The sequence below is a fragment of the Schistocerca nitens genome, chromosome 2, assembly GCF_023898315.1.
Source record: "Schistocerca nitens isolate TAMUIC-IGC-003100 chromosome 2, iqSchNite1.1, whole genome shotgun sequence".
In the NCBI taxonomy this organism is placed as follows: Eukaryota; Metazoa; Arthropoda; class Insecta; order Orthoptera; family Acrididae; genus Schistocerca; species Schistocerca nitens.
In genome coordinates, this window is record NC_064615.1 from 453,533,504 (window position 1) to 453,547,104 (window position 13,601).

Below are 13,601 nucleotides of genomic sequence, written 5' to 3' on the forward strand. Positions count from 1 at the left end.
GTACAGACAACCTTAGATCTTCTTAATGGTAGATGACTTTAACATTTAGCTTAGAATCTCTTCGTTCTAATTTTTTGTGCTGCAAATTTTGAAACTGCATTGTCAAAATACATACATTTAGCTGCACTGTTTTAACTGACAAAACTGACAAATTATAGCGTCGTACTTAAGTCATAGTGAACCTAAAATAATCATATTTAGTTCTGATTTTTAAAAACTCCTCTCATATGACGCAAACGAAACACACAAAGTTGAGAAAAATTTTAATACTAAAATGAGGTTGGGGACAGATTTGGAAAAATCATATCCACCCATTAAATGTAAAAATCTTAAATGGCAGGTTGCAGAAATCTTTTCAGGTGTGTAATTCCTTCAAGGACACTATCTTCATAAATCTCATCATAACTGTCAACTAAACTTTTCACAGTTGCGGAATGTTTCTTGTTTTTTAGGTTTTAACCAGTTTGCTGGGCTCTAAAATGTTCCATGGTTTGGCAATGTGTATCCATTTTTTGTAGTCACCTGTCAATGCACTCTAACATGGCCCTTCTCAGTTCCTAATACAAAGTCAGCGCCTCGTCTCAGCCTTCTCTCCAGCATCATTTTCTTCTGCCTCATAGGTCTACTTTTTTCCATCGGAATGCGCATCTCGTCACTGTGTCCCTCGAAAACCGAAGTGCTTCGTCAACAAGATAATTTCTCTCTTGTTGTTTCATGTTCGTGTATATATTTTATGTTTTATTTTTGCAAAAAGAAATAAAATTTATGTAAAAATTTTATTATGTTAGTGAATAAGAACACTTGCTTATTGATAAAAACAAAGTAATTATAAGAAAGCTGTTAATTCCTTAAGTACAAACAGCATTTACTTACCGGCACTTACTCCAGCTGAACTTACAATGTCCAAAATATAGGTAGTGTAACTTAGCAAACAGGGTTTCAGAAATACAGCACAAAACGTTTTGTAGCATTAAAATACAAGGTTATTACAAATGATTGAAGCGATTTCACAGCTCTACAATAACTTTATTATTTGAGATATTTTCACAATGCTTTGCACACACATACAAAAACTCAAAAAGTTTTTTTAGGCATTCACAAATGTTCGATATGTGCCCCTTTAGTGATTTGGCAGACATCAAGCCGATAATCAAGTTCCTCCCACACTCGGCGCAGCATGTCCCCATCAATGAGTTCGAAAGCATCGTTGATGCAAGCTCGCAGTTCTGGCACGTTTCTTGGTAGAGGAGGTTTAAACACTGAATCTTTCACATAACCCCACAGAAAGAAATCGCATGGGGTTAAGTCGGGAGAGCATGGAGGCCATGACATGAATTGCTGATCATGATCTCCACCACGACCGATCCATCGGTTTTCCAATCTCCTGTTTAAGAAATGCTGAACATCATGATGGAAGTGTGGTGGAGCACCATCCTGTTGAAAGATGAAGTCGGCGCTGTCGGTCTCCAGTTGTGGCATGAGCCAATTTTCCAGCATGTCCAGATACACATGTCCTATAACGTTTTTTTCGCAGAAGAAAAAGGGGCCGTAAAGTTTAAACCGTGAGATTGCACAAAACACGTTAACTTTTGGTGAATTGCGAATTTGCTGCACGAATGCGTGAGGATTCTCTACCGTCCAGATTCGCACATTGTGTCTGTTCACTTCACCATTAAGAAAAAATGTTGCTTCATCACTGAAAACAAGTTTCGCACTGAACGCATCCTCTTCCATGAGCTGTTGCAACCGCGCCGAAAATTCAAAGCGTTTGACTTTGTCATCGGGTGTCAGGGCTTGTAGCAATTGTAAACGGTAAGGCTTCTGCTTTAGCCTTTTCCGTAAGATTTTCCAAACCGTCGGCTGTGGTACGTTTAGCTCCCTGCTTGCCTTATTCGTCGACTTCCGCGGGCTACGCGTGAAACTTGCCCGCACGAGTTCAACCGTTTCTTCGCTCACTGCAGGCCGACCCGTTGATTTCCCCTTACAGAGGTATCCAGAAGCTTTAAACTGCGCATACCATCGCCGAATTGAGTTAGCAGTTGGTGGATCTTTGTTGAACTTCGTCCTGATGTGTCGTTCCACTGTTATGACTGACTGATGTGAGTGCATTTCAAGCACGACATACGCTTTCTCGGCTCCTGTCGCCATTTTGTCTCACTGCGCTCTCGAGCGCTCTGGCGGCAGAAACCTGAAGTGCGGCTTCAGCCGAACAAAACTTTGAGTTTTTCTACGTATCTGTAGTGTGTCGTGACCAAATGTCAATGGATGGAGCTACAGTGAATTTATGAAATCACTTCAATCATTTGTAATTGCCCTGTACTTCGGTTTGCTAGATATTTTGTGCATACAGCGTCGGAAAACATTTTGTACACACTTCCCGTGCAAGTAACATATCATGTTGAATGCTAGTTAATGTATATGCTAGAGAAGATGTGACGCCTCTGCATTTTCTACAACGTTGGCCCAGATCTCATCACCCCGTGCTCGTGTTGCTCCTACAAAATTCACTAAACAACAAACAATACGCCGATTTCTTCATCTCATAATCACGTATGGTACTTAATACGTAAATATGGAGTGACACCACTATTTGACGTCACAGTTGCATTAAATAATCAGTTCATATTGTATTTTCTTGTATTTTTCAATGTCTTATTGTTACTCTATACAATATAAAGTATCATAAAGTTAACTGCGGCCAGAAACAGCTCTAGTTTCATTCTGGACCAGTTTTACAGGAGACTCCAGCTTTTGACACATAAACAGTTGGTCACCTTGACTCCAGATAAATGTGGGATAATATAAGTGTGATTGTGTTTTTAGAAAGGCTTCTTTGGCTAAATAGCTTCTTGTTTCATTTGGATTTACATGCACATCAGAAAAAAAGAGCTATTATTGACAGAAGCCGTTTCAACACCAGAAGTGGCAGTAATACTGTACCTGAATAAGTATCATATTCACATTCTTCAGCCTTATCACGTTCAAGTTCTGACTAACATCTCCCAGATTCGTCGTCGCCGTCGCGAATATTATATTGGTGCATAAGTTCGAAACGTTTTTGTTTTGTATATCGGTATTCCGTTTGCTATGGATTTATTTATCAATTGTCATTTTTTATTTGCAGTTCACTGTTTCTATTTGAGTTTACTTATCGTCATTTTGTCATTTGGTGATAGTGAGTGTAGCTGTGGACGCTAGAAAATGGGTTGCTAAGTGGAGAAATCTGAACATTTCCAACATTTTCTTCGTTTTGAAATCAGCAGGGGGATGACAGCATCGGAAGCAGCCAGAAACATTTGCGTCGTGTATGACTATAATGACATTGAACAGAGAAAATCTTTTTAAGATGGATCGTTATGACATCAGTGACTCTCCACGTTCAGGAGGACTTTCGGGGTTCGATGAAGATCGTTGAAACTCATTAATCCACAATGATCCACCTCTGTGTACTCGAGGACTGGGAAATGTGATGAACTGTGATCATTTCACCATCGTGCGATATTTGCATGCAGTGGGGAAGGCTCAAAAAGCGGCTATATGCGGCGCGCCTTATATGTCTCTTTGCTTGCTCGTCATCAATTGTCTCGTGAACACCGCCGACTATTCCTATCCTTTATCATTACTGGTGACGAGAAATGTCTTTACGCTAACATAAGGAAAAGAGAGGAATGGCTGAGCCCAAACAAAGTAGCCACTCCCCATACAAAGACTTGCGCTCATCACAAAAGATAAATGATATGCATCTGGTGGAACAGCGACGACATAGTGTACTACGAATTGCTTCCCCGAGAAGTAATCATCACTACTGACATTTTTTATTGTCGACAACTGAGACATTTTGCAGACACAATCCAATAACAACGACCAGGGAAAGTGCATGAAGTGATGCTACTCTACGCTAACGCCCGCCCAAATTATGCTAGACTGACAAAAAACGCTATACAGATATTGGGATGGGAAGGCATTCCACGCCTACCTTGTTACCTCATCTTGCGCCCTCAAATTTTCATCTTTTCAGCTCCACATCTAAAAACCTACAAGGAATTTCCTATCCGGACGAAAATGCGCTGCGAATATGGCTAAATGAGTTCGCCTAAAAACCACGTGATTTCTGTAGTAGCGGAATCGAAGAGTTACCCCAGAGTTGGCAGACTGCTGTAAATAGTGAAGGAGAATATATTATTGATGATTAAAGTCTCCGTTAAATGTATCTGTTTTGTTTATTAAACTGCAAGAATTTTCAGGCATTTTGCATCACAAAAAATGAAACACCTTGTCGCCTTCCTTAACAGTTGAGACAAGAAAAATAATATGTAAAACATACTCGTAAATAATTCCATTTAATTTCGTAGAAATGAATTAATGTTTTATTCGTCGTTTGTAGACGGCGTCTCGCGGCAGAAGACAATCATTCGCGTTGGTTCACGCACGATAATCAGGGACGCAGACGATATATCGATAAATTTCCGTTAATTTACATCTATGGTCACAAACTTTTTCTTCACAGATTACCGGTTACGGTCTATGATCTGCAGCAAAAAATATGGGAAAAACATATACACTCGGAGATTGTCTACAGCTTAAAAACAATAAACAGACCATAATGAAAAGTACTACTGACATATATATGCTTTTGTGCGCTTTAGGTATGAAGAGGCATACCAGTGTTTTATAAAAACAATGTTCTATTTGTTGCAGCAATAGCGGCATCGTCGAATGTTAAATGCAGATTCAGCACCAGCATCGTCAAATATATATAAATAACAGCATATGCACAAGTCATGTTGTCAGTAGCACTACAGTTCAAAACAAGCTGCCGTACAGTAGCAACAGGATGTTCGTGTTGTAAGTTCACCAGATGTCGCTACTGTAGGCGTACACTGGGTTTCAGTGATTATTTGAACAGCATACAATAAAGGGGGGGGGGGGATACAATCGTTGAAGTCTGTAATGAGCTTATAAGGTACAAAAGGCATAACAATAATAAAAAGAAATAGAACACGACAATAGTCAGATTGTTAAAAAGAGGAAGAGGTACGAGACAGTAATTGACATATGCTCAAGTACCAATATTCTAGATAATGACATAAGTAATAAACACCGTTCATAGTGCAGAAAATAATATCAAAACTATAAAACAAATAGCTAAAGAAACCACAATGAGAGAAAACATAGTGCTGCCCATAATGAGCGCCTTCTGTTAGCGCTAACGCCAGAGTTACGCATAGGCGAGAAGTGGTTAGGGGAACGTGACCGCCAGAGGGGCCCTCGTACCCTGCGGCACTCAGTTGCAAGAAAAGAATGATAAGATTCCGTATCAGTGCATGAACAACATTATCTAGTTAATGGAAAGGAACAAGAAAATACTGAGACCTGAGTTTCTCCTGGCGTATACAACTTTCAAATAACTTCCGGGAATTCAGCCAGGTAACACTTTCAGCGACCGCCGATATTTCGGCAGGAGAACACCCCGCCATTTTCAAGGCAAACAGAGGAACAGAGTCAATGCTGCCTCACCTACGAATTCATAGTCTCACTATCGATAGCTCTGAATTTAATCATCTTTGGTGGCACTAGTGTTCAGTGTGTGTGTGTGTGTGTTATCTTTCCTGCTTCTGTCGGAGAACCGAGGTATTAAATTTGCATGTACGCCGCCTGTCCGTTGCAGTTTGCCTTGAAAATGGCGGGGTGTTCTCCTGCCGAAATATCGGCGGTCGCTGAAAGTGTTACCTGGCTGAATTCCCGGAAGTTATTTGAAAGAAAGTACTAGAGTTACGCGTACAACGTACGAAAACGAAGTAAATAGGTGAGGCACTCTATACTAGGTGAAACTATCAATAAACTATATATACCAGAGGCGTTCAGCACTTAAAGTACACTACTGGCCATTAAAATTGCTACACCACGAAGATGACGTGCTACAGTAGCGAAATTTAACCGACAGGAAGAAGATGCTGTGATATGCAAATGATTAGCTTTTCAAAGCATTCACACACGGATGGCGCCGGTGGCGACACCTACAATGTGCTGACATGACGAAAGTTTCCAACCGATTTTTCATACACAAACAGCAGTTGACCGGCGTTGCCTGGGGAAACGTTGTTGTGATGCCTCGTGTAAGGAGGAGAAATGCGTACCTTCACGTTTCCGACTTTGGTAAAGGTCGGATTGTAGCATATCGCGATTGCGGTTTATCGTATCGCGACATTGGTGCTCGCGTTGGTCGAGATCCAAAGATTGTTAGCAGAATATGGAATCGGTGGGTTCAGGAGGGTAATACGGAACGCCATGCTGGATCCCAATGGCCTCGTATCACTAGCAGTCGAGACGACAGGCATCTTATCCGCATGGCTGTAACGGATCGTGCAGCCACGTCTCGATCCCTGAGTCAACAGATGGGGACGTTTGCAAGATGATTAACCATCTGCACGAACAGTTCGACGACGTTTGCAGCAGCATGGACTATCAGCTAGGAGACTGTGGCTGCGGTTACCCTTGACACTGCATCACAGACAGGAGCGCCTGCGATGGTGTACTCAACGACGAACCCGGGTGTACGAATGGCAAAACGTCATTTTTTCGGATGAATCCAGATTCTGTTTACAGCATCATGATGGTCGCATGGCGACATCGCGGTGAACGCACATTGGAAGCGTGTATTCGTAAACGCCATACTGGCGTATCACCCGGCGTGATGATATGGGGTGCCATTGGTTACACGTTTCGGTTACCTCTTGTTCGCATTGACTGCACTTTGAACAGTGGACGTTACATTTCAGATGTGTTACGATCCGTGGCTCTACCCTTCATTCGATCCCTGCGAAACTTTACACTTCAGCAGGATAATGCACGACCGCATGTTGCAGGTCCTGTACGGGCCTTTCTGGATACAGAAAATGTTCGACTGATGCCCTGGCCAGCACATTCTCCAGATCTCTCACCAATTAAAAACGTCTGGTCAATGGTGGACGAGCAACTGGTTCGTCAAAATACGCCAGTCACTACTCGTGAAGAACTGTGGTATCGTGTTGAAGCTGCATGGGCAGCTGTACCTATACACGCCATCCAAGCTCTGTTTGACTCAATACCCAGGCGTATCAAGGCCGTTATTACGGCCAGAGGTGGTTGTTCTGGGTACTGATTTCTCAGGATCCATGCACCCAAATTGCGTGAAAAGGTAATCACATGTCTCCTCTAGTATAATATGAATACCCGTTTACCATCTGCATTTCTTGTTGCTGTAGCAGTTTTAATGGCCAGTAAAACATTAACATGCAAAACTAAGTAGGTATTGGGTACGAAGTCGCTCTATCAGTAAAGCAGTTTAGTGGGTTCTTTCTTTTTGCTTTATAAAGTTCAAGCTCCTCTAACAAATTAATGGTACGGCCTTTTTCGACTCTGTGGAGAATACACACAAAATTCTCAATGCTCACTATGGCTATATCGATGTTTTGGAAACATCGAGTTTTCGTCCATAAGCATCGAGGTGAGCATCGATGTTTTGAATGGTGATTCATCGCCGATGCATCGGCGACAGAAGTCCGGAACCATTGACAACGTTCAACAATAGATGATTCATTCCGTTAGTGGACGCTCAGACTGCAACGCATCAAGTCTTGTAATTCGTGCAATGCTACATTTACTGCTGTCCTTTACTGCATCAGATTTTTGTACTTTTGTAGAAGTATGTAAGTAAAATATGAAGTTCATGGGATTATCAAGTTCTTCAGTTAGTTTCCACTGAATTATGCGCTCTGATCACTATGATTCTCAATGTCCCAGTTTCCATTGTTCAAGATGTCAAGTAGAGAAGCAATAAAAACCAGGGTTGACGATAAGTATGACGCAGTGAGTGATATTTTCAAAACATAGTTACAGAGTACTAAAAACTACTGCATCACATAAAATATTTGGACATAATAAATGCTGTACATCACTGGAAAACTGATAGATATATTGTCTCAGTGGAATGTTTCAACTGAAAAAGTTTCAGCTGTCATTGCATAATCGGGACATGGTTGGTGAAAAAACAATTAACCCTTGTTTTGCCAATACGACTATCTTAGTCATAACTAAATTCATTGATGATGCAAATAACTGCACAGAATTGGTAAGTAAGGTCCGAAACGTTGTCAAATGTATTAAAGTGAGCCTCAATGCAAGTGACGGGTTATGGAAAAGACAGGTAGACTGAAGGAAAGCCAAGTTAAAAAATGGCACTTGACGTTCACATACGATGGAATTCGTGCTGGTATACGTTAGAACGATCCCTGGGGTTAGTGTACGTTGGGGGAGCGATATTATTAATTAGACCTGAGGCTGCCCTAATGGTTTCCAGTAGCCAGTTAAGACTGTGTCAAAGAAATGGTGAAATTTCTATGACCATTTGAAAATTTAATAAATGTAATTTCAGGGGATACTTACTAAACAGCAAAATTATCTCGTTGGCCAGTTGTGTTCAGTACAGAGTCGAAAATGTGATAATTACAAAGAAAGTTTAAAAATGAAATAAATAAACTGCCAAGAAGACTCGACAATTTAGAACATTCTGGCAGTTACAACTCTTGACCCAAGATTCAAGGCCATGAACTTCAATGATGCCATCTCAGAATCAAAGGTAATTAGTTACAAAATAAATATGTACAGAAATTCAACGTCCTTACAATCAAGGACAACATGTCAGATGATGAGGATAAAGAAGATTCAGAGGCTGACACCTGAAAATACCACAAGCAGTTAGCACATAAAAAACATGAACAATCAGGGATCAACATCTGGTGGAAACATTAGTGAAAATGAGGATAAGACAGCCTCGGATCTACGAGATTTCCGAATCAGGGCAAAAACTTGGTAGTGATGCCCCCTCCCCCTTTTCCCACTCGAGCGCTTTTTTTTAAAAATCGATTTGTTCTTGATCGATTTTTCAAAAATATATTAGTTTTGTAGTGCACATCTTTCTGAAGATGTTGATGTATAAAACATGTATGTTCGAGGAAATGTAAGACATGTTATTTGGTCTTACGTGTGCCAAAGTGCAGTGCTGCGCCTCTTCACGTAGCGTTCTTCTGTCGCACGTCACTATATTTTGCTCTGTGGAATTCGAACGTGTATATTTCGTAATGGAAGCCATCACACCTACCTTCAGGACAGTGTAAATTAAAATGTCGTGTGGTGCCTGTCCTGCTTTCAGTTGACGAGTTTGCACGTCACTACATTTTGCTCTGTGGCATTCGAACGTGTATATTTCGTAATGGAGGCCATCACACCTACATTCAGGACATTGTAGATTAAAATGTCATGTGGTGCCTCTCCTGCTTTCAGTTGACCAGTTTTACGTCCTGTCTCCCTGGGAAAAAAACCGCTATTAATACTGGGTGGGATTATATGTGACTAGGAGAATAAGAACTCTTCAGTAAATTTGCACTCTTAATTGCCTATTAGCTAATAACTTTCTCTTCTGAGTGATATAAAACGAGTAAAGATAGGACACATTTCTTCAATCCTTAGGTCCTAGCATTTTTTTCCCTCTCTAATCTTGTTGTGGCTTTACACCCTCGCGCCTTCTTTTCTGCGAAAGAATCTATTACCTCACCAAAGTTCGTTAAACATTTTGCTACATGAAAAATCAAAATGTCGTTGTCTAACACTGAAAATGTTGTTAATAGGTATTACACCCAAGACTCGTGAGGTTTCTATTTGATTATGCTTATTTTTCCACTGTCTGCTATAAAAAAAGGAAATAGGCCTTCCTAATATTGCAGCAACTGTAACATACGCCAAATAAGCGAGATTGTTTTGGCAAAAATGCTCATTTTTATCTACCTCATTCACATAAATAACACCACAGAATATAATTGACAAAGTACTAATATCAAATGCCTATCACGCTCACTACAAGGAAAAAGTTTTATGTTAGAAAATCTTCCATATTTCGTTCATATGCTCCACTTTGTCAAGCACGCTATCGAAAAGTAGTAGTAGTAGTACTACGAAATTTTTTTATAAATTTGGTGTCGTCACATTCTTCCACATAATTTGTGTGATGTCCCCGTTTCTTTCTCTTCCCCGTTATAACAATCTTGTCATTACTAATTCTGTAACTATTGCTGCCACTGTCAAAACTTATTCTCCAGTTAACTCTGCTAGAATCACGGGTTCAGTCCTCCTGCATTTATTCTACAGTTAGGCGTTATTATGTGTTCGTACAACGCGTTTTCCGCACTATTCCGAGAATAGAATTTCAGTGGCTGCTAATTGGGGACTGTACAACCGGCCTTAGTAATGTGGCGATCTGGCAAAAATTTTCTGTCAAAATTTCATTTTCTTGGTTACACCAAGAAGATAATATATAATCATTCTTACCTGATATTCCTGTTGGTCGTTCATTTCCACTCTGTTAGTCTAAATCCATGGGTTTCACTAATTACAACAACGCTGATCATTCGCACACCCAATCAACCACATAAACAAACAGCGATTGGCATTCACCCATTCACGTTTATTTGGCTCAGCTCATATAGCCCCGTCCCCTTTTGTCTGCAGAAAAAGTTTTTTGTTTCTTGATGCGACAGGTATTCCACAGACCGAGACATCAGGTACCCTATGCACGCATTCAAAAATCAACTTATGATTTCGTTCAGAAATTTCAGGGTGGTTTGCGGAGTATGTATGTAGATGTATAAATGTTCTGCTTAACCATGGTAGGGTACTCATTTTAAAATATGATGTTTCTGTAAAGCCATGTGAATGATGATGGATACAAGACTGAACACAATCAGACCTCTCCTGTCGTTTATTGTGTCCTTGCTGAGATTTGATGCATAGGCACACCTGACTTCACTGAATGCATTTTTCAGCAGATTGTCGAAGAAGATACAGGTACTACTAACATGTGTAGTACCACTTTGAGACTGATTCATGGACAGTTCCTGTACCTTCATCATATTCAATATTTGTAGTCTCTTCCAGCTGCCAGTAACTAACAATGATTATTTCCATTGACTGCAAGCCACTATTTGTATTTTCAGTCTTGTTTACGCATTACATAATATTAGAAGAGATAGGACAATAAATTTTCATTAACATTTGTCATAAGTGGATGAAAATCATTCTGTTACAGTTTTGATTCTGGTTAATGTTAAGAATCAGTGAAGCATAAATTCCAAAAATATACTGACTACTTTGGTTTTACTTCAGTTTGCCTCTTGCCTGTCTTATTGTAACATGAAAGTGTGATAATTGGAAAATATAGTTTAAATGTAGTTTAATGTAAATAAAAAATGCATAGATAAAATACAAAAAAAAGTTCTGGATGGAGTACAAAGATCACCATATAGTCAATGTGCTGAATGGTTGACAGGCTCATAATAATAAAACTGAAGTAGTTGCTGACCTTACACACAGTGTCCACCTTCAGAGTTCACTGACCCAGTATATAAATGTTTGTGGACTAGATTTACTGGCCTCAGTCTCTGCTGACCACTGCTCTTACCGTCCACCATCACCATCACCATCTCTGTCTCCATGCCTCCAACTTAATTCCAGTAATGTACACTCACTCCTTTCTCTCCATGGTCTCCCTCTTTCTCTGTCCCCTTTCCCTCTCATTCCTTTCAATTCATTCTGCACCTTATACAACATCCCTGCATACATGAGGCATGTTCACCAGTGCCACATTCGTATCCCATTGCCTTGCTGCCTGTACATGCCCCCCACCTTCCCACCAACCTGGTAGCTGTCAGCTTCCCTTCTCTCCATCCTTTCTTTTGTTACTAACCTTATCCAGCACCACCTGCCATTCTACTCTGGGTAGGATAATGTAACTGCTGTGACTACATAGCCATGTATATATATATATATATATATATATATATATATATATATATATATATATATATATATATATATATATATATGAGGGGGGGAGTTGTCAGTCTTAATAATGAAATGTTATCAAGAGACTTATGAATAAGAGTGTCAGTCTTATTAACTTACAAATAATTTCCTTGTGTAAAGCACTTTAAATTTATAATTTGTACATTGTTCATATTCTACATTTTTTTAAAAAAGTATCACACTTATAGTGTATTATTTTTTAATATTTCTATTTCTGTTTACAAACAGCAAGGTTTGCTGAACCACTACAAGCCCAGAACCAATGAAGCTGCTGTATCACGGTGTGTTATACTTGTGGGAGCTGTATCAGCATTAATATTTCTACTTCTTTTCATCATACGGCTCTGCAGTTAGCAATTTGAAGAATTAAATATTCAGTAATCTGAAGAGAATTAATGACCAGCTCTGTAAGATCAGTGCATAGTGTGTACCTCAGGGCAGTCTGTTCAGTCTGTTACATTGTTGTTGTTAGTGAATGAAAGGTATTACTTTTACTCATGATAGACACTATATATTTGGAAAAAAGAACTGATAAGTACAAAATAAGATTCAACAAGAGTGATAAACTTGTAATATTGAAAGGTGTTACTCGGTAATTTATAGTGATGTATATACTGACAGATATCTTCCTACAATAAGATAATCACACAATACTTAAATGTTACCAACAATATCAACTACTGTGTGGTACAAAAAATACTGTGGGAAAAAAGCACAAACTATCAAACTGAACCAACATAATTTATGTCAGACCTTTCATGCACCCACTGAAAAATTTTGTACACATATTTAAATACTGATACAAAAAATCTGGAGTCTGTTGGATAGTATTGGATGAGAAAAGATCTGATAAGGATTTTTATTTCTTGATTCTGTTGCATCACATTTATTGCCATACTCTGAAATGTTGACTTTCCACACTGATGATTGTTGCCATTATATTACACATGTGTATGGACTCAAAACAATTCCACCAATTTTGTTAAGTTCTTTTTTTAGTATTTAAGTGTTATTATAAAAAAAATCCATTTGTCAACTGAATTTATTACCTTTGTTTTGTAACAGAATCTTTAATTTAATGGAACTAATTTTGTTTCTATAAAAATAATCACCAAAAACCCTTCTTCCATTAATATTTTAGCAAAATATTTGTTGAGTATCACAAATATTCAACATCGTTATTAAGATTATTACAATAAATATACATTTTCTTTTTGTTCCATAAATCATTATTTCTGAATGATTACAAATGGAAAACGTTAAGGGTTATGCTGTGACTCACAAACACACTTGGACAAATAAAAGTTGTACTTACTGATTTCTAGTAAATCTTTTTAGGTAATACAGAAACAGGACCTATGAGCAATGAAGAAGTTGTCACATGTAGATGTGAAATAGTAGTCAAAGTAGACAATGATATGCCAAAAAATTATGAATAGCGTAAGAACTCAAATAACAGAAGCAATTTCACACCAGTCCTTAATAATCACTGTCTAAGCTTAGGTTTCCATTTGCTTGCCTTAAAAGACAGTATATGAAAATGCGATACTTCTAGCTGGAAAGAGTTCTTATGAATTGACTACTGTGAGGAAGCTTATAAGGTATCAACAGTAAGTATACCAATGAAACAAATATTGTTATTTGACCTTTTGCATTAATCCTTTGTAAATATATTTTGTTAATAATTTGGAAATATCTGAAAGATG

General features: G+C 38.9%; 1 protein-coding gene across 1 annotated transcript in view; it reads left to right on the forward strand.

Annotated features, from left to right (window-relative positions):
• LOC126235085 (uncharacterized) overlaps positions 1-13,213 on the forward strand; it is a 1,179,108-nt gene extending 1,165,895 nt beyond the window's left edge. Inside the window, exon 13 of the mRNA XM_049943819.1 lies at positions 12,124-13,213. Coding sequence (XP_049799776.1) covers positions 12,124-12,249 — 126 coding nt within the window. The 3' untranslated portion in view covers positions 12,250-13,213. The remainder of the gene's footprint in view (positions 1-12,123) is intronic.
• Positions 13,214-13,601: the final 388 nt, after the last annotated feature.